Genomic DNA, 21231 nt, shown 5'->3' on the forward strand with positions numbered 1-21231 from the left:
ACTGCACTCTTATTGATAGACAAAATGTAAATTCTGTATTTCAAGCAGAATGTGGTTGTAGACTTGTGGGGGCTGTAGGCCCATAGACAGCATATTTGTGTGAATGTTGAGATAACATTTGAAAATGATAAAGATAAGTTACATACGGCATACAATAGGAAAGAGGTATGAAAATGTATGATCTCCATGCCTGTCCATTTTTTACAAGTGGTCAATGGCACTGCATGATCACAGATAACAGGCGCTATCTGTGAAGGTTTGCCTAATTATTTTGCCTGCCTCGATTAGGCTTAAGATAAAAAATAAAAAAAAAACAGTTACCCTAGTTAGAATTTAAATCACGCGCGCGCGCGCGCGCACACACACACACACTAGAGAGAGAAAGAAAGATATGATTTGATCATTTATATTGTGATTTGGTCAAAATCACAGTCTAGACTAAAAATTTCGCACGCCTATGTTAGTATTCTGTTTCTGTAGCTGTTGGTTCGGCTAGACAACGGTAAAAGGTTTTTTACTCTAAATAGACGTTTAACTTCGAGAGTAATCGGCCTACCAGTGAAGTTGTTCATGTAACCCGCAGAGCGCGATCCTTAAATAATCTGCACGAGCAAACTGTTATCACTGGCCATCGGTTATGTAATCTGCTCCACCATTCTGGGAGAGCTTCGTGATTTCCCGTGAAAATAATGATGTGTGTACAAGAAGACGGATTTAGAGTTGATATGCTGTTAGCTTGCAGCAGAGCGCCCCGCCCTGGTTTTGGAGACGAACACAACTTTTATTTTCGGCCAGCAGCGGCTGTCACCGCATAGGACCGCATTACTAAATGGTGCGTCTGTGATGAAGCACGTTCGTTCAACCAACGTTTATTTTCTCGCATCGTCGTTAACGACGGCAGCATCATCATATAGCCTACATACATGAAACAAACGTTGCGCATGACGCTGTGAAAGTGAAGCCTGCTCTTTAGTTCGGCAGATATCTGGCACGCGGGCCGCAATTGTTACAGTGGGCGGGCCGTCATCACAATGAGTTATCAAAATCTGTGAAGAGATTGAGAGAGTAAACAGTTTGGGGGCCTGAAGTGGAAGCACGCGCGTGAGGAAGTTGTTTTTGTCCGCTGGAGGTATTGTGGATAGCATCAAAGATAAACGAATGCGCATTTTAATATCCAATGACGGATATTACTCCGGATTTTATCGTATGCGTTTGGGGATTATGCAGAGATTTTGAGCTTGCCTGAACGAGCAAACACAGTAAGTGAGCTGGGCCGGACAGACGCAAGGGCGAGGGCACATACACCAGCGAACCGAATGCGCAATTGTCAAGACCGTTAGACAATTCCTGGAAAAAACAGCGGAGGGAGAGAAGGAAGGTTCCCCTCTGTTGTCGTCTCCTACTGCAGGCATCCCGTTTATGTCATAGCAAACATTTCAGGATGCCTTTGATAAGCCTGGACGACGACGACCAGAGATGGGTTCCCACGCATGTAAATGTGACTGTCCTTCGGGCAAGGGGACTAAGAACGAAGGGCAAGCACGGCAGCCGCTATGTGTACACCATCATTCAGCTGGGAAAAGAGAAATACACCACCGGTTTGGTGGAGAAGGCAGCGGAACCGGAGTGGAATGAAGAATGTACTTTCGAACTTCTGCCCGGGTTATTGGAGTTGGCTGGAACGAGCGCCTATCCCCCGGGGAGCAGCAACTTGGTCCTCACAGTGATGCATCGAGTGCTAATCGGACTTGACGTGTTCCTTGGTCAAACTATTGTCCCTCTGGACAAGGTCTTTCAAGATGGAATGTGTCCGAGAAATGAGTAAGTTTAAATTATAATTGGTAGTGGGTCATGGGATGAATGTTTAACGTTAGGCCTTCATCTTCCAGGAAACCGTTGAAATCCACCTGATTTTAATTTTAATCCACCTGAAATTAATTTATATCGTGGACCTGAGTTTGAAGATGGCCTAAGAATTGCTGTTGTTGAGACTGTGGTGTTAGAATTAGTATAGCGCATAGGGTTCATTACTAGGTTGGAAGGAAATTTCAAGAACCATTGATGCTTTGCATCCCAGTAGATTATCCCAAATCAGAAAATAACACCTATATTACACCTATATTACACGTCTGATGTGGATTTCTACTATGGCCTACTCATGTGTTACAGCAGACAGTGTAAAATATCAGGCTGTATTACAGCATGCTATGTTAAGGCATTTCAGATATCACCCACTACATTCCTTAGATGGCATAGCATGTCCGGCTGAGATGCCAGCCTCAGCAGTAACGCATTTGTTTGGGCAGCACACTGTGCAGTGCCAGGCACTGTCAGGACTGTTACAGCAGACAGACACTCAACTAAGCTACAGTGCTCCAGTGCTGCGATGACTCTCTAGAAGATTCCTTTCCTCATGGTTATAGTCCCCCACACTTGTGAAATGCTCACATTGCTTACATAATTGAGGATGTTTTTTTCTTTCTTTTTTTACTGTGGTGGTTAGTGGGGTGAGGTTTAAACCAAGTCATCTATTTTCCTCATCAGTGTACATCTCAGGCATTTAGAGTGCACTCTGAGATGAAGCAAGCAGGCCCTCTGGTTCATTTAAAAAACAAACACAGGCCAGCCAACTAAAAAAGATTCAAGTTACTGTCACGATATGAACATCTTCTAAACCAACTGATAGGCCTAAAGATATTATGCATAGTAGGCCTAAAGATGAAGGATTCAAAGCTGATTGCTAAATAATGCTAAACAAGAAAAGAAAATATATCTGTAGTGTAGGATTTGTGGAGGGATGGCGTCATATCTTATATACTTATCATTAGCACTGATTCAGTAGTTAACTGTTAATGCCAACATACAGTATCTATTCCTGAAGCAATAGTTCTGGCAGGACACACTGTCCTGACTTTCTTCAACATGGGAAATATTGTATGGAGTGTGCATTTTGAGCCAGGCAGCCAGGCGTTGCGAGGAATGAGGCGACTGTGACAGTCTAACATGTGGAATTACTCGTGGGGGGAAAATGTCCAGACTGCATAAGTAGTATCAAGTCACCAATCCAGAAGGTTCAGGGGAAAGACAATGCTGCACATCTGGCTTCAATTCTGAGGTCCGCCTCTCTCTCTCTCTCTCCCCCTCTCTCTTTCTCTCTCTCTCTCTCCCTTTCTCTCTCTCTCACTCTCTCCACTGCACGAGACAGGCACAGTAAAGGAAGGCGTTTGCTTTGGCCCCAGCACATGTGTGTCTGGCCAGCACATAAGGTGTTGGGCACAGAAAAAGGAGAATACAGGGAATACTTTCAGGACTGGAAGACCAAGACAAAAGAGCAACCTTGATAACGCATGATTTCTGTGAAGTCCAATTAATTTACCTCATCTTGTGGCTGCACGCTTTCAGCAACCTTTATTTTTTTATACCATTTTGAAATTCCCAAGATGCATTGCTTTCCTTTATCTTTGAAAAGCATAAACATGAAATCAAATCATTGAGATAGTGAATAAAACTGAATGTGGTTTATTTAGCTTTACAGTGAAAGAGTACTTCACAGTGTTAGTTAATGGTATGCAGAGTACAATACTATATCTCATAACCATCTCTCCCTGCTGTGACTAGATGGTTTAAGCTCCACTCGAAGGTCGGCAGGCCAGAGAAAGAGCGCGGGGACTTACAGGTGACAGTCCAGTTCACCCGTAACAACCTGACAGCCAGCATGTACGACCTGTCCGTCAAGGACAAGCGCCGCTCAGCTTTCGGCAAGCTCAAGGACCGGGTCACGGGCAAGAAGCGTGACGTGGAGTCCTCCTCGGCCATCGTGCCCGGCCGCTACGCCGCCCTCTCGGGGTCCGCTGGCCAGCCATTCGGCGAGGGGCAGCAGGCGGAGGACGAGCAACCGGAGGAGCCCCCAGTGGAGGAGAGGGAGCGCAGGGGCAGCAAGGTCAAGGACTTCTTCGGGAAGCTGCGCAAGTCCTCGGACACGAGGTCCTGCTCGTCCTTGGCCTCGGACAGCAGCCTGGCGTCATCGGTAGGAGAGCCGTTCTGCCCTCCAGTGGAGCTCTCCAGCACCCCCATCTACAGCAGCAGAGTGGTGACCGACACCTTCCGCGGAGACACAGAGGCAGGAGGAAAAGGTTGGAGCCCAATCTTATTGATTTTCCAGAGAATGTGTGTGTGTGTGCGTGTGTATGTGTGTGTGTGTGTGGGGAGAGGGGTGATATTGCTAAAGCTTACCGAGAAGTGCACTTTTGTGAAAGACTGCACATAATGCTTCACTTAAAAGACAGCTCTGTCAGTGTACACAATGATGGTGCATTTTGTAAGATAAGGTACACATTCGGTTCTTATTCCTCCCATTAAACCATTTAGTATGAGACAGCTGTCTTTCCTCAGGCTTATATCAGTATAATGCAACGTGAAGCGCTGCACATAATTGAAAACATAGCACTGTAAATGTGCACAATAATGTATTTTGCCGGCTTAATAACCCCATTGAAATACTCTCGAAGGCTATTCTGTTGGTGATGTTTTTTGCCCACAAAGGTTGCTTTGTTGGTGAATTTGTTTTTGATGGTAAACAGGCTTGGTTGTTGATTGGCTGCTGTGGGAAATTCCCTACCTACAGCACTAGGCATTTCACATCTTGTCAGGCCTTTCATATCATGTGTATATCTTCACATCTTGTCAGGCCTTTCATATCATGTGTATATCTTCACATCTTGTCAGGCCTTTCATATCATGTGTATATCTTCACATCTTGTCAGGCCTTTCATATCATGTGTATATCTTCACATCTTGTCAGGCCTTTCATATCATGTGTATATCTTCACATCTTGTCAGGCCTTTCATATCATGTGTATATCTTCACATCTTGTCAGGCATTTCATATCATGTGTATATCTTCACATCTTGTCAGGCATTTCATATCATGTGTATATCTGAAATTTAATTGACAATAGGCTATGCATCAGATTCTTGTGAATTTCTGTCTTCCCATTAGAATCGTTGAGAAAGCTGCAACTTCCCTAGGCTTTAACTAGCATCTCCATCACTCTCTCACTCTACTCTCTCCATCCCCAGCGTTCACGCCTCATGACCCTAAGGTGATGACCCACAAGCGTGCGTACAGCGACGAGGCCAGCAAAATCACCACCACCCCTTCCACCTCCGCTGTCCCACGGCCCTGCCCCGCCGTGGAGACCCTCAAGGGCCAGAGCATGGCGCTGTCCAAGTCCTCGCTGTGCATCAACGGCAGCCACGTGTACGGCTCGGAGCCGGCCAGCCCCAAGGTCGCTCCGAACCCGGGCGGAGCGCTGCCGGCCAAACGGGCGCTGCTGGAGAAGTGCTCGCCGCTGTCGCGCTCGCTACAGAACCTCACGCGCCGCACCGACGACCCCCAAAGGGCTGCCCTGGCCGCAAGCGACGGCCGGCGCTGGTCCTTCGACAAAACCAAGAAGGAGGACGTGGAGCAGGCCACCGGCCAGGGCGCGACGCCTGCGGACGAGTGCTCTTCTCAGGCTGCCGCAGCGGCAGCAACAGGAGTCAGTGCGGCGGGGGCTTCGGCTGAAACGTCAGACAAAGGGAAGAAGCTGAGGAGGACTCTGTTCTCAAGTGGGAGGAGTGACTCGCTGCCGGCCAAGGCGGACCACGGCCTGGCCAGCGCGGCTCACGAAGGTCGACTCAGGGGCTGGTTTGGCTCCGGTGAGTCCCAAAACAAGCCAAGGTGAGTGAGGTCTGCTCAGCAGTGCTATACGAGAGCTCTTGGGGGAAGTTGATGTTTTACAAAAGGACAGGGAACACGAGCTGTGAAACACAATGCCATCTTTATGGTTGCTGCAAGTCTTTTTTGAGACCTCCTCAACATGAATGTCATGTGCAGACCAAAACAAACCAATCTACCCAAAGCGACTGAGAGATTAAGTGGCCAGTTGTGTAATGCTTTGCCAGGATCACGAGAAAAATTAGCATGCTCTTAAAATGGGACGGAAAAAAAGCAGTTAAGGTCTGACCCATTCTGCCCTCTTCTAGATTGGTTTGTTATGGTTTGTGCTCCCACCCGTTGGACACCCAACAGCTAAGGTTTAAAAAGGCTGAATTGACTGAATAGAACAGTTGGTAGTTTCACTTGTATTCTGGTATTTTGTGGTTCCCATAAACGTCAAGCATTTGTTAGCATGTGTCCTCTTCTTGTCAGAAAAATTTCAGAAAATAGTAATTAATCATATATTGCACATTGTTATGTTGAATGTATAGTATGAATTTTGATGAGATATGCAGCATCTCATAGATGAAATGAAACACAGAAGTATACCAAATATTTTAACAGTTCAGTACTAGATGTTTTCAGTTAATCAGCTAAAGATCTGCCTTTAATGAAATTTAAGAAAGAAGAATGTACTCCAACCACATAGTTAATGAGTTAATTAGACAGTGCTTAATTAAATAGGTGTGCTGCACTGTAGGTACGTCAAAAATGTGTTAGTATGTGGAAAGGGAACAGTATTATTGTCAAGGACTGTCGCTTCATTGATTTGAATGGCAACATCAAGAGTTTTATTCATGCATCCCAGTATCCCTGAATTATTTTGATTTGACTTAATTTTCGCCAGCTTTCTCACACATACACTGTCTGATTGCCTGGAATAAAAAAAAATGATGAGTAAGTCCCTTTGCCACTCCTAGTTGAAGTATCAGGTGTCCCTCATTCCCCCTGTTACTCACCCCTATATATTTCTGGCTGGATGATTGGCCTTAGCCGGCATAGCTCTAACTGTGCCTTCCCTCCACAGCCTGGAAGTCTTTCCTAAGGTAGAGAACAGCCCAGATACCCCCTCACCCCTCCACCCACCTCTCCATGATCAGCCCCAGCCCCAGCACTCCCCTCCCACCCATCCCACCCCCGTTCCCCCGTCCCCCGCCAATGGCTGTCACGCTAACCCCTTCACCCCATCGCCCCCCACCTCCATCCCAATCTCCCCGTCCAACCCCTTCCTCTCGCGCCTGCAGACCAACCCCTTTTTCGAGGAGCTCTTAGCCGAGGAGGCTCTGAAGTCTCCGCCGGTTGCCGGTGGCGGCTACACCGGCTCGCCTGCCTCCCAGTACGCGACCCACTTCCCTAGCCCTGCCCATCGCAGTGGCACTCTGCGGGAGAGGACCAGCATTAAGAGGGAGAGGCCCAGGAGCATGGCCAGGCAGAGGTCTCTCCCGGTGCTGCTGCCCGGAAGCGCGGGGCCGCCGCCAACGGCGAGTAGCCTGCCCAACTCGGCCACCAACCGCTCGCTTTCGGAGAACATCAGCACCGAATGGGATGAGTCGTTTGATGCCTTTGCCGCGAGCCGGCTGAAGTCACCAAATGGCACAACACCCTCTGCACGGAATTCAACAACAAGAAGGCAGACCTCAAATGCGTCGATGTTGGGTGACCACGTCACTCACCCTCTCCTTGACATCAGAGGCAGTGGTGGTCAAGAAGGACTCTCGCAGGCGACAGATGTCCCCCCTCTGCCCCCTGGTCGACCCCTCGGAGTGCCGTCCAGAGAGAGAGGCTCAGAGAGTTGGCTGGAAAGGGCCGAAGAGCTGGCCTTGGAGAGGGAGGCCAGTTTCATGCTTCAAACAGAACTGGCCTCTCGTCAACACGCACGACAACGAAGACACAAGAGAAAGACCAAAAGTTGGGCTCTTGGCGACGCACTCCCTGCAGAAAGTTCACTCTTGGATTTGTATGCCGATCCAGCACACCACCATTTGAATATGTGTCTCACGTCAGCAATAACAGAGGTCGCGGAGTCCAGTGACATGAACAACAGAATACTAACAAGCGACGAGCATGGCTGGAAGGTGGACTTATCGGAGAGGGTCAGCCCAGATGCGCAAGAAAGACGCAATATGGAGAGAAAGAACAACGCGCTTAATTCTTCTCATTTTGACATTAGCAAAGACGTCCTGAACATGGCCCTGGGCTTTGCAACAGAAAATATTTTAGACAAGAACCCTCTTTATGATGATGATAACCCTCTAACATCTCCAGCCTTCATCAACAGTGACAACAATGATAGTGAAAAATCACAAGAGAAATTTACCCATACAGACATGGAGCCTTTAGGTAAGAGTCTTTGTGAACTTAGCCTGAGGCCTGACTGCACAGCCGACCACTCAGACAAGCCCAAGGTGACCAATGGTGTAAGCTCTTTTGTGGGTTCACCCCCAGATCCAAACAAAAACATAGACAGTTCCGACTTTGCATTTGTGGACTCGGACAGTTCTCCATCTGAGATGACTATTAACACTTTCGAGATTTACGATCAGAACGCCAACAAGATGTTGACCACTTATCAGATGTTCTCTGCTGTCCATTCATCAGGGAACCCCGCGTCTGCCCAAGAGTCTACAGCAATGAACTCTGACTTCAAACAATCTGAATTGGAGATGCTTTCCAGTACAATGGCGTCTTTTTCAGTGTGTGAAACAAAGCAAGAGTCTGAACACTTTGTCCTCAAAGCTGACTCATTGGGTAATGAGCAGAGGGATCGTTCACCTCATTATCAATCCTCCTGTGAGGAGAAAGGAGGTTGCGAGACCCACGGGAATGCTTCATTTAAAGAGGAAATTAGACTCGACTTTGGAGACGAGAGACACACATCCTTTAACTGTGAACAGCCACAGTACCCTTTGAATCCCAAAAAACAGGCAGTTGGAAATGCCATTGGTGCAGAGATGAGAGGGGAAGAGTTGACGTCCACCCCAACAAACTGTATCAAGGACTTATCCCTGCTGGGTTTTCCAACCAGGGACAATGATTCATTCACAGATTTTCTATGCAACAAAGGTGGCTGTGTTGCTGGTGAGCTCTCTCCTCGAGAACTGCAACAGGAAAGTAACAATCAAAGACCAACTCAACACTCGGACCAACAAAGCGCACTGTTTGACTGGTCAGTCACATATAACACTAGGTCAGAGGTAGACCCCACAGGTGTGGTGGCTGACGCCCTCGATGGAGGTAGCCATACTGATGGAGAACCCCAACCTGGAGATTTGGAGAATAGTGAGGGCATCCACCACACTCATGAATCAGAGTTGTCCGACTTGGAGAACTCCCAGGAGATGAGTTTTGCGGACTTGCACGCCAGGGTGGCCCCGAGCCCCTCACGCTCCCTCCGGCCCACAGGGTCCCCTCCGCATGACGCCGCTTCCCCCTCCTCCCATCCCACTCCAGTCTCTAACGCCACTAACGCCAAACCCAACCCTGACTCCCACCCTGACCCCAACGCACCTCCCCAAAATGGCCAACCCAAAACCGGAGGCGCCCACAATCTGGCCCCCCTCACCTCCTGCTCCTTCTGCTCCTCCTCCTACTCCTCCTCCACCTCCACAACCGCTACCGTTTCCTCCTGTTCCTCCTGCACTGTCCAGCCCATGGTTGACGCACGGCACAATGTTACACCAGGGGAGACACAGCCAGCTAGCGGCCTCCTGCCCCATCCGGAGAGCAGGTGAGACCGCACACCGCTTCTCAGAGTGTATTCACTCTTCATCTGTAAACGATAAACAAAAACAAAAAGAGAAACACACCCACGTGAATGAAAACGATGCCTCTCATTTGGTCAGCTGATTTGACTGGTCTTTTTTTGTGGGGTGTGTGATTTTGATTGAAATTTGTGTGGCAGAAAACAGAGCCCTCTGGCTGAGGGTCTACTAAAGTGTGACGGTTGGCTTTGCTGATGGTCCACTTTTCTTCCAACTCTCACATTTGGAATTTGGGTTTCCTCTGTTGATTTTCACACATCAAGCAGATTTGGTTTCACATGTTTTTTTCGTTTTTGTTTGGTTCTGCCTGTTTCCCTGCCTGGGTTTATGACGGAGCATGGCTTGTACACATTCTTTTGCTTTCTTTGTTTTGTTTTGTTTTGTTCCTCTGAATGTCATGTTATTTTGGTTTTCCTTCATTCTAGTCTCATGTCCAGTTTGGCAGGTGTACCCCATACTTTGATGTCAGGAAGGAGATGAGGTGTGTTTAAAAAATACCAAGACTGGTGGTAAATCTCTGCTTATAAGAGGGATTTGAGCAACAAAAATGTTAACATTTTGATGTATCGTCGTCCAACAGATATTTGCCTTCCCACTAGATTTTCTGGAATCTCACAATTCGGTGCTCACGACAAGCAGAGTGTTAGGGTGCCGCTGTAACTGGCCAATAGTAAAAAAAGATATTTTCAACTAGTTATTAAATATTTGCGTACTCTGGTATCTCTAATTCCCACACTATTGACCCTTTCAACAAGGTAAACAAAAACAATGCTTGAACGTTCTATTTGGGCCCCAATCTACTTCCTCTGCATTAAGATAACATATGGAATGTTAAAAAGGAAGTCTTGTGGGGCCAACTATGATGCTGATAATGGAACTCTCTTGAAAGGGTCCATATAATGTACCAGTTATCTCTTCCTGCATCATTTGTGATGACAATAATGCACCTTGCTTTCCATTGACATATGGTCTTTGAAAAGATCACACAGATTATCAACCCTTCCCATTAAATGTTGGCTTACCCCAGTGTTTCATAAAATGGGTGCTCGAGCCCTTCCAGGGGCAGCGTGTAGTCAGTTCAATAAGGGGGTGAGGTCGGAGAAATTTAACGAGAACTAAACAACCAACTACTGGCCAAATTAAGTACTGTGGTGCTCTCAAAACAGAGTAGCCTGTGACTGACTTTATTTAGTGATAAGTGTATAGCCTACTTTGCACTCATGTAATACTGTATAGTCAGGGCCTACCATTTAGCCTGTGTGTTGGAAGGGATAACAAGCCTAATATTTACAACCGCAATGCTTCTAACATTAATGACTCCAAACAATGGAATGACATAGCCATCATAAAACCGTGTTTAATTCTGACAGATTTGATCCCTTGTAAACAAGAGCGCTGACAAAATATTCACTGATTGACGAAATTAAATTGAAAATGATTGGCTAAATGATATGACTAATGTCTAAATCTTTGCAATGTAGTGTTGGGTGGGAACCCAGCAGTATTAGACTTAGATCAAATATAGGTCAAATATATATAAATATAGGTCAAAGGAGTGTAGAACCAGGAAATGCTTTTTGAACACACCTCATGCACACTCTCAGCACAGGAGGAACTGTTGCCTGGTAACTGATCTCTGTTCTCATTGGTTATCCAGTTATTTCTCCAGTTATTTCACAAGTATTAATCAAGTACGAAATCCATTCATTAGGACTTTAAGTAAGCATTACAATGCAAGTCATGGACCATTTAACTCAATAATAGATACCATAAGTGCTAAAGGGTCAATTCTCTATCAAAAAGTAAAGGGCTAAAACACAGTTTCAGTAGCCGATAGATCTTAGTCATAAGAGTAGTGATACTTAATTGCAGAGACTGTCAGGTGATGCTGAATTCCAGTCAGCCAAGTCATTCTTCAAGTATGTGTGTTTGCATTGTCTGGATGTGGTAACAGAAAACTAACCTGAGTAGGGCCCAGAAGCCTTTGTGTCTAATAGCTAGGCATCGTCCATTTTGCATACAGTGAAAAGACTCCTCATCCAGTTCAATACTTCTCCCAATATGTCCTTTTTGAGAAATAATTTAATGTGTGGTAGTTAAATTTCCACTTAACCATGTAAGCTTAGCATAGCAATAGTAGTAGCTGAGTTCAGTACTAAGTTGGTTAACTGTTACAGCAGTGAGTAGAGTGCATGTTGGTACTAATCGCTGTGTCCGATGCTGTTCCATGACCGTCTGTGCTGTCCAGTCCCCACCCGGTGAAGCCCCTGACCACATCGGCGGCGGCGGCCGGAGACAGGAAGTCGGAGGGACGCTCGGTGCTGGAGAAGCTCAAGTCCACCATCCACCCGGGCCGCGCTGCCCAACCCACTGCAGCAGAGGTGGCGGAGAGAGAGGTAGGGGGGTACTCCTCCTTTATTACTCAGGCTCCACGCTGCTCAGACTTTTCCCAGATAACGTTCCAAACGTATTCTAGACTCTATAGTGTTCTAAGAAAAGTGTGCCTTTTTGTTGGGAATTTGACCTTTGACCCTTGGTGGGGGTTTTTAGCATTGTTGACCAAACTACCAGCCTTTTTCAAGATTTTCACCCATATTTCTAGACTTTCTAGACCTGTGAAAAGGAATAAGATGTCTGAACATTATAATAACCTTTGTTTGAAAGTTTAAGATATTTGATCCTCTGAAGATGATTACCTTTTTTGAAGGTAAAAAATCTGCTTTCAACACAGAAAGCAATTTAACTTCTCAAATGGCTATCAAAGCAGGATCCCTCAGAAGATTTTTGAACCGTTGAAGAGTTGAAAATGTAATGAAAGAAAACTAACGTGACAATATACTTTAAATATAGAAAACCTAACATAGATATTCTGGTAGGGTGATCATTGCAAAAAACTCTGTCATAGAACCATTATATTTTTGGAGACTTGAGACTTCCTTGTTTTCTCCATCATGTGTGTTTATGTATGTGTGTATACAGTATTTCTGTGTATGTGGGGATATGCATGGAAGTGTCTCCAGCATTTTGAATGAGGACACTCTACTGTATCACCAGTCTCTGCCTCTCTCTGTTCTGTCCGGTCCAGGCCCGGCTGTCGGAGGCGCGGGCCCAGTACCAGAACCTGACCAACATGGAGCTGATCTCGCTGCTGCTGCAGCAGGAGGTGGAGGTGGAGCGGCAGCGGGAGGAGGCAGAGCTGCAGGGGGCGCTGTTGGAGAAGCGTGACGCCGAGCTGAAGAAGATGAAGGTGCAGGTGCGCGACCTGGAGGACTACATCGACAAGCTCCTTGTGCGCATCATGGAGCAGACCCCCACACTGCTGCAGGTACGCTCCCGCTACAACTGACGAAGGCTCCCCGCTTTCTGCGTGTGTGTGTGTGCGTGTGTGTGTGTGTGTGTGAACGAGTGTTAGATATGAAATGTCTCTCCACCACAAGCACTGGGGACCCCTCAAAGCCATTAAAGTCTAACCCCCATCCAGGTCAGCTCACTCCATGGTCAGAATCGTCAAAAGCGTCAAAAAGCGAGACTAGTCTAGCATGCATCCTTCTGTGCAGTTTTGATAGGACTATGCTGAATATATTTTCTGTATATAGTGCATATTGTAAATATGGAAAGCCGATACCGAGTAGTGCTTTTTCAGGGGGTGGTAAGTCAGTATACACTTGATTGGCAAGTGAAGCTGCTTTTTGTAAGGTTGAACCACATTCAAAATTGATGAATACTTAAGAAAGGATGTTCTTTCTCAACATATTGAATATGATAGTAAAATGACTATGTATTTAACCTTTGCAGAATTTGCCACAGATGGCAAATAGCACTGCCTTTAAAATACTATTACAATACTATTGAATATTGTATTTCTTATATTGCGATATGAAAAATCTGGAATGGTACTACCATTTGTGTCTGGACAAAATGCAAAAGAAATGAAATGTCTAACCACAAGCTCTGTATTTTTCTTGCCTTTTAGAAAACACCAGTAAAGCCAAATTCTTAGAAAACGTCAATGGCACCAGAATAACCCCCAGTGTAAACACTAATCTGATGTACTAGCCCTCTCCATATCAAATTAGGGGTAACAGACAAGCACTGTTGTCGGGCCTGACAACATAAACAGCTTTTGAATAAAAACAGGTGTTCCTTTGTTGTAATATTATGTTGGAATAGCTTTAAAAATGAAAGTTCCTGTTGTATTTCTGTGTTAAAAGACTCAGGTTGGATATTATGGTGTTCTCTTGGCACTAAGAAGGAGAGACTTTGCCAGTAGGTTTCATAACTGGTTTGTATTATAGTTAGTCTTCAGCTTTGAATTCATGGAATATAAGCTTTTAAATGTTACCAAACTGCCAATAGTTTGTGCAGCTAGGAGCATTCTTTAATCAGAAAAAAATGAAAAACATTTAATGAATATCACGAGTAGCTACTGCTTTGGCAATCAATTGTCTTCCCATGACAACCCAGTAATATCCAATGCACGCTCATTGCTTTGAAACGTATGCAAAAAAAAAATAATAGGGAATGTCTTGAAAATCATATATGCAATATTGCAACATACTTGGCTGTACTTGTTGTCCTCACAGCTTTTGGTGTTGCATCAGAACCTACACTTTCTATGCATTCCCTAGAATAAAGCTAGGAAATGCATTGGATTCTGTAGTATAAAAAAAAACAAAGATAAATGCACATACACATGTCCTCCATGAACTTCACATGCAATAAGAGTAAAAGCTGCTAACTGTAATGTATGTCACCTTAATGTACAGCATCTGTATCCTTAAGTATATGCTTCAATGTAATGCAGATACATGCGTCATAGTGTTACAAATAATTCTCATGCCTTTATAATGGCTTCAGTTATGTTGTTTTTAGGTTGGATAAAAGTCTGGATATTTTACATTTTAAAGTTTAAGGGTGGTTTCTCAGAGACTAATTTCTCAGATGGTGTTGGATGACAATGACTCACAACCACTACTTTCTAGCTATACATTTCAGGTAGAGGAATGTAATACAAACACAAATACTGGGGAATCTTATTTTCCCAGTGTAAATGTCCAACAATGTTTGAACAAGGACGAATGTTTGTGCTGTTGAAGAAAGCTTTACTAATATTATGTTTTCACAGTACTTAGTCTGTCTGTCATCCACAATGTGATGGCAACTTCAATGCCATCAGTAGCCTGTTTGTCTAATTCAAACAAAAAGCAAACTTTACACTGCACTGTGATCTCCCTGTCAACTTGCTACTTGAGCAGATAACCCATTTTGTTACATGGCTTTGTAGATTAAGGAAGTCATTAATTTGTGTATTTTTATTGTTACTTTATTTATTTGTTGATGCTGTGTTACAAATGAAATTTAAAAATAAAGGCATATGTTTGAGTTTTGAGGATTTGGTGTCCTGTTAAATGATTGCAAATATTATAGGTATCTCTCACTTGTCATGGTGTGTGTTTTAAAGTTGTCCACAAGATGGCAGTATACTCCATCCATCTCATGCTTTGGAACATTTGGTTCAAGTTTTGTAGGACACCAATTTTACCCATAGTCCTTAGACATTTTGTTCAAGATAGGGTTTTCTTGGATTCTATAAGATAATTGTTTTACCAAGAAATCATTATGATACTTTTGAGGATATACAATTAAGAACAAAATTATTTATACCCCTGGCAAATATTGTACACATTGTCACATGCCAAAAGGTTGCAAGACAATGTGGGAGAAACATGGAATAAAAAAAAGTGTGTTTTCATCTTTTTTAACATTTTGAAAATGGCATGTCCAAAAAATGGCATGTACAAAATATTCATACCCTTTTAAAATAATAAATAGAAACATCTTTATTTGCATTCACAGCTCTCAAAACGGTTCATATAATATCTTCCAAGCCTCTTCATGTCTCCACAATGATTCTAGACAGCACCTTTTTAACAGCAATCCAGGTTTTGAGACAGGAATGATTATTTGCCATCACTCTGGCTTTGTGCTCAGTTATTTGATGGATTGAGGTCTGGGCTCTGGCTGGGCCACAAAATGTTGATATTGTTCTCGGTTAACCATTTCTTGCCTTGTTTTGCTGTATGTTTTGGATCATTGTGTGGTTTAATGGTCCAATGCTGCCTATTGGGGCAGGTCTCTCGTTAGACTGCCTGATCTTTTTCTCCAAAAATCTTAATGTAGACCCTTGTTTTAGTGTTACCATTTACTTTGAGAAGGTCAATAAAGCAAGAGGCTACATTAAGATTCTGGGTCCTCCTGTCAAAAACAGCCCCGTATGGAGCTGTATTGATCTAGTCATTAATACACAATACCCAGGGTAGCATGTTCGAAGGCCCATTATGATACAAACAAAACATGACTGGGATGTTTATCTTCTTTACTGTAAATCTTTGCATCTTTCAACAAGTTCCTCGGAAGTCAGTACATTTAATGTGGCTACAGATTACCTCTTGGACAGTAGCCTATATGTTCATTTGAACATATGTTAGCCTATATGTTCATTTGATGCCTATGTTCATTTGAACATATGTATAAAACAAACACTATCCAAACATTAGAAAACATCCCCCCTCCTCCCTCTGCTTATCCTGGCCTTTGGCCTTGATTCGCCTCACAGATGTATATGGACAGCTGAGGACACAGCTGTGTCTGCATTGTGTGTGTGCATTCTTACTATTCCAGTCCGCTTGCACAGTTGGTGCTATTGTGACATAGTAGTGGACACCCGTCCTGACTCATCACATTACCTGACAGTGTTGTCTATGAAATTCAGTGACCTTGGCCTGCAGACACCACTGAAGGTGCAGTGAGTGCCCTTTTATCAAGAGAAGGGGTTTGATTCACAGGCCTGTCTGACAACAGTGTGTCACACAGACAGCAAACACACTAGGCCAGCAGTTTGAGCTTGAGTTTGAACAACAGAGTAGAGTTTGACTTCACACAGGGAGCCGAGAGGTTCAAGCAAGCGCTAGATCCCATCGTGGGGAACTGTGAGAGCCTGGCAGGGTAGCGAAAGGGTCTGCAGATTTGAGAGTTTCAGATGGGTTTTACTCGGACTCAATTTGTGGTGAGATTTAAGGTGCAAACCGCATGGAAATTAGAGTCTGCACTCAGCAAATGAGGGGATTTGTGGTAACCACAGAGAGTGTCACATTGACTACTGGAATAGATGAATGGCTTGCCCAACTGATGAATGGCCAATCCAATGGACAGTTTCTAGACTTTGATGAGCACAGCAACTCCAAAGCAATACCATACCATATTTTGGCAATGAGTCAATTAACTTTTCCTTCTGATTCAGGTGAGGAATTAGATCAACATGTGACTTACACTATGTGACTGTTCAGTCCTATAATAAGCAAGCCTTTATACTGAGTTCATTATCAGACAGTACATGCACAGTACTTACAACTACACACACTTGGGATCTTTCCAACAACCAAATTACTGGAAACCTACAGGGGAAGTGAAGCTAATAAATTGCATAATGCAATGTCTTGCCACAGAACACTTCTTATTTCAATGCACAATATTAATAAAAAATACATTTGTGCTCATAACATTGGCCTCTATGGGAAATTAGCATATGTATACTTATGGCCCCTGTATTTTAAGAAACAACATGTATTTATCTATGATACATTATTCATTCACAAAGAAAATGGGTGTCCTTATAGGTTGGATTTTTCCTCATTTTCTTTTTAAATTAAGGCAATAAGATCAATTTATTCCTCTTTTAAGTCAACTTTAGCATGTGTATGTACAGGGTATGTAAACTTGTAGGCTAGTGATAGAACTTGGCACAAACTAAACAGACTCAGTGGGCTGTAAAGGTCATACAAACAATTATTTTTTCCCTTTTAATATGCCTCAATTGTCTAGCTAGTTTAAAATGTGAATAACAACCTATAGATGTCAATAATCCTATGATCAGGTTTAAATAACTTGTTTGCATTGGCACCAGACACTTTAGAATGAACTATAGGCTACTAGAAATGACAATGCTCGCATGTATTAATTGGACTCAAATGCACTCTAGGCTATTGTGTGTATGTTTAGCTTAGGTCTTAGTCTGAGTTGATGTAAGTAGGTTTATGTATGGCATTGTCATATGCCTCGGCCTGATGTGAATGAAATTAAGAAATACGCTTACTTAAAGGTTACAAAAAAATTATACCATCCTAAAACTCTGCAGCCTCAATAGCTGTTGCTGACACAACATAGCCTAATATGATTAGCGTCAGAGACCAAGTGTAAAAGGCAGTCGTTTACACGTCAAAGGAATTTACTATCACATAAGTAGAAGTCAAGTTCCCTCCATTCATATACAAACTCTGGCCATCCATGTCCAAAAGGCCGTCTCCAGGGCGTCGGCGAAACCTCTTTGTCCGCAACGATGCTTGGGGATGTGTGACCTGTTGTTGTGGTAAACTTAACGATCAGTAGACTCACACGTTTGATGATCTCTCAACAGTGTTAAGACCAAGGTAAAGGTTAGTATCGAAACAGAAAAGATTGGCGTGGCAAAATAATGTAAGGCTTACATTAGAAAATAGACAGAAAATACACATTTCAATTGTAGCCTGTTCACATGTCGTAGACCTAATCCCTTGCATTGCCACAAACAAACATTAGGCCTATGATATCCCATGCATGTGAACATGTAGTCCAGGCAAAGTCAGGTCTGACCCAAAACTAATTGCAACAGAATGTATTTTCACATTACTATTGGTGATTTAAACACCATAGTAAAAGTCCATGAAAATCCAGTTGGTGGAAATATATTAAAATGAGGGTTGTTTTATGCATTATCTTTCAGCAAATACTGACAAAATTTTCATTAGAATGTTGTAGAATAAGCATTCTAGAATATCTGACCCCATCTAACTTAACATGGGATTTTAGAATATTGCATTGTTGAGGAACATTCTTTTATTTTGAAAGAGTTAGTACATTTCTCATGCTTATTTCAGACTGGTTTGTTGCAAAATTGGTGTCTATTTTTACATGTTGGCCCTTTGAATCAATGGAAATGGTTGTTGACAGGGATTGACTGATATACTGTCTGTCCAATCAGAGGGACCTGTATGATGCCTCTTTACTTTGCACAATTTTGGCTAAAACAGTAGACAGCACAGTATGTTTATGTAAGTGAATGAAGATAAATTGTAAAGGCAAAGTTGAAGATGGGGTTGAATGGGGGTTTCTGGGCTATAGGGCCAGATAATAGCGGTATTAAACCGATGATGTATCATCTTCGGGGTCACCAAGTCCCCAAAAAAGTCTTCAAAAGTCATGAACACCAAGAAAAACCTGAACATTTTCAAAGGAAATCTGTCAATCTCTGCCAAGACAATAAAAGTTGGTCATGATTGTATCATTCATCAGGCCAATGAACCAAAGCAAATGTCCAGATCAAAACAAATATTGTTTGCTGAACACAAAATCATGCTTCAGACATTGCCATCTCAGTCCCCTGATCTAAACTCCATAGGAAAACAGTGGGGTGAGTCAAAGAGGAGAATGCACAAGAGTGGACCTAGGAATCTGGACGATTTTGTAAAGACGAACGGTCTTAAATCCCTTGCTTTGTATTCTCGAACTTTATGGGGTTTTATGGGCAAAGGGAGGCTTAAGAAGTAATTACAAGCAGGGGTGCCAATAATTGTGAGCAATGTGTTTTTGTTACAAATATTTATTTCTTTATGAGATTTTCCTTTTTCTCCAAATAAATTTGCCTCCCTTCAAGGTTGGATTTTTCCTCATTTCTTTCATTGTGAGATTACAATAAATCTATTGCTATAATTTTAAACTATATTTTCTAGATTCAGAGCTGAACAACTGAACAACAGCTGAACTACAGCTATAAAACTGACTAAAAGCTAGATTCATGTCAATTCAGGTTGGTGTTTACAAAGTTAAATTGTGTTGTGTTTGTTTTATAAATCATGATATTGAATTATGCAGTGCAAGATTCCTCAAAGACAGTAGACAAATGCAGAAAGAAAGCCACAAAAGGCAGTGAATCTCTTTCTCTCTCTCTCTCTCACACACACACACCACACATACAAACAAATAGATAAAGATTTCACCTGGTGGGGTAAATGATCTATATACTATAGTATGATGTAGTTTGTTGTAAGATTCCATGTTGAATTTTGTTTCAATATGGGTCACTATAATTTAACGGATTGAACTGTAAATTATACTGACATATGTTTAAAAATCTTGTTTCTTGTGCCCCTTTTTCAATTTGAGCCCCTGGCCCTCCAAAGGTCTCAGCACGGCCCTGATATAGAGAGCTAGGCAATGCCCATGATGATGACTGAGCTGTGTAATGGGTCTGTTGCCTATTAGACTACTTTAGGCTATCACGACTACTTCATGACTACCTAAAACCGTCTTTATTCAGAAACCGTGTCATTGGTCATTGATTTATGTACTCAAAAATAGCCCTCTAGCCTTTTTCACAAGCCTGTATTACGCAATGGGTTCCTTAAAATTCCACGCACACCAGTTGAGAACTACTGATCCTCTGGACCACACCTAGCAACATGCCCTACCGTAGCCTAGTGTTTTTCAACCACTGTGCTGGGGCACACTAGTGTGCTGTGAGAGATCATCAGGTGTGCCGCAGAAAATTACCCAAATGTCACTCACTGGTCCAGAAAAGCAACTGTTGCATCAAAGAATTTATAACCACATGCTGTCATTAGTTGTATGATTGCACTATTTGTGGTATGCAGGCATTGTGCAATGGGGGCCCCATATCCAGTATTCACAGAATCACATATCTAGTTCATAACAACAATTAAATTAGATATAGTCACCTACAAATGAAACAGAGGGCGCTTGTTTTATTGAGCAGGTCTTGCATAGAAGCCATAATAAGGCCATATCTGTGTATTATTTGAAATTTTAGGCTATGGTATGTTTATTTTTCCTTCACACAGGATGTTAGTGTGCCGTGGGACATTTTAAGTGTCAAAAGTGTGCCGTGGCACAAAAAAGGTTAAAAAAAAAACACTGGCCTATACTACCAGAGAGGAGGACTAAGCACTATTTACATTATGACCTAATATGCTGCACATATCTGCTGGGCAATGTTTTTAATTCAATTTAAGGCCATGTCATTTTCAAAATCTTAATGATGACATGACTTGCTCCCTCCATGATTTTCCTGATGGCCCAATTCTTTTTACAATGTGATTTTTTGAAGAGGAAGAATAAGTGCACTCTTTCGCTCCATATTTACTTTTGTGCATGTTAAAAGTGTGTGGTTATATTTTAGGTGCAAACTGTAGATCTCTTTAGGCCTACTTAGGCCTCTTTAGGCCTACACACTGTTTCCCATTTTTGCATTAAAATATAATTAATGTATTGATGTATAATTATACACCGACTTGGAAATGGTTTCACTATAACTCCAGTCATTGGTTTCATCATATATGGCCATTCTTTGCATGGATGTTAACCGTTTTGGATGTTGTATGCATTCTCATTCGTCAACGTTAAAGAAACGTGAATATGTGGAGGTCTGAATCCGAAAATGACATTATAAAAAAAATATTTAAAAATGCACACAAGGAAACATCATTTTATTCTGTCTTCCAACTCACATAGGTCTAGTTTACATTTGTAAAGACAAACTTATTGCCCTTAGGTGGAGCTATCGGGCCTTGGCCCAGACAGATTGAGGGGCGTAGCTTT

The 21231-nt window shown here is 43.1% G+C and overlaps 1 protein-coding gene across 1 annotated transcript; it reads left to right on the forward strand.

Moving 5' to 3' along the window:
- The first annotated feature begins 824 nt into the window (after nt 1-824).
- Nucleotides 825-14914, forward strand: LOC121694809 (rab11 family-interacting protein 1). Its single transcript, XM_042075159.1, has 7 exons — nt 825-1821; nt 3619-4133; nt 5080-5722; nt 6789-9488; nt 11771-11918; nt 12608-12847; nt 13496-14914. Exons 1-7 carry the CDS (start codon nt 1442-1444, stop codon nt 13520-13522), a joined length of 4653 nt encoding a protein of 1550 aa, XP_041931093.1. The 5' UTR covers nt 825-1441; the 3' UTR covers nt 13523-14914.
- The last annotated feature ends 6317 nt before the right edge of the window (nt 14915-21231 follow it).

This window comes from Alosa sapidissima, chromosome 20, assembly GCF_018492685.1.
Source record: "Alosa sapidissima isolate fAloSap1 chromosome 20, fAloSap1.pri, whole genome shotgun sequence".
NCBI lineage: Eukaryota > Metazoa > Chordata > Actinopteri > Clupeiformes > Clupeidae > Alosa > Alosa sapidissima.

Bases quoted from the DNA above. Each gene is read 5' to 3' on its own strand.
- LOC121694809 (XM_042075159.1), top strand. From the start codon at position 1,442: ATGCCTTTGATAAGCCTGGACGACGACGACCAGAGATGGGTTCCCACG. The intron at 4,134-5,079 runs GTTGGAGCCCAA...CTCCATCCCCAG, and splicing joins CACAGAGGCAGGAGGAAAAG to CGTTCACGCCTCATGACCCT. The intron at 11,919-12,607 runs GTAGGGGGGTAC...TGTCCGGTCCAG, and splicing joins CAGAGGTGGCGGAGAGAGAG to GCCCGGCTGTCGGAGGCGCG.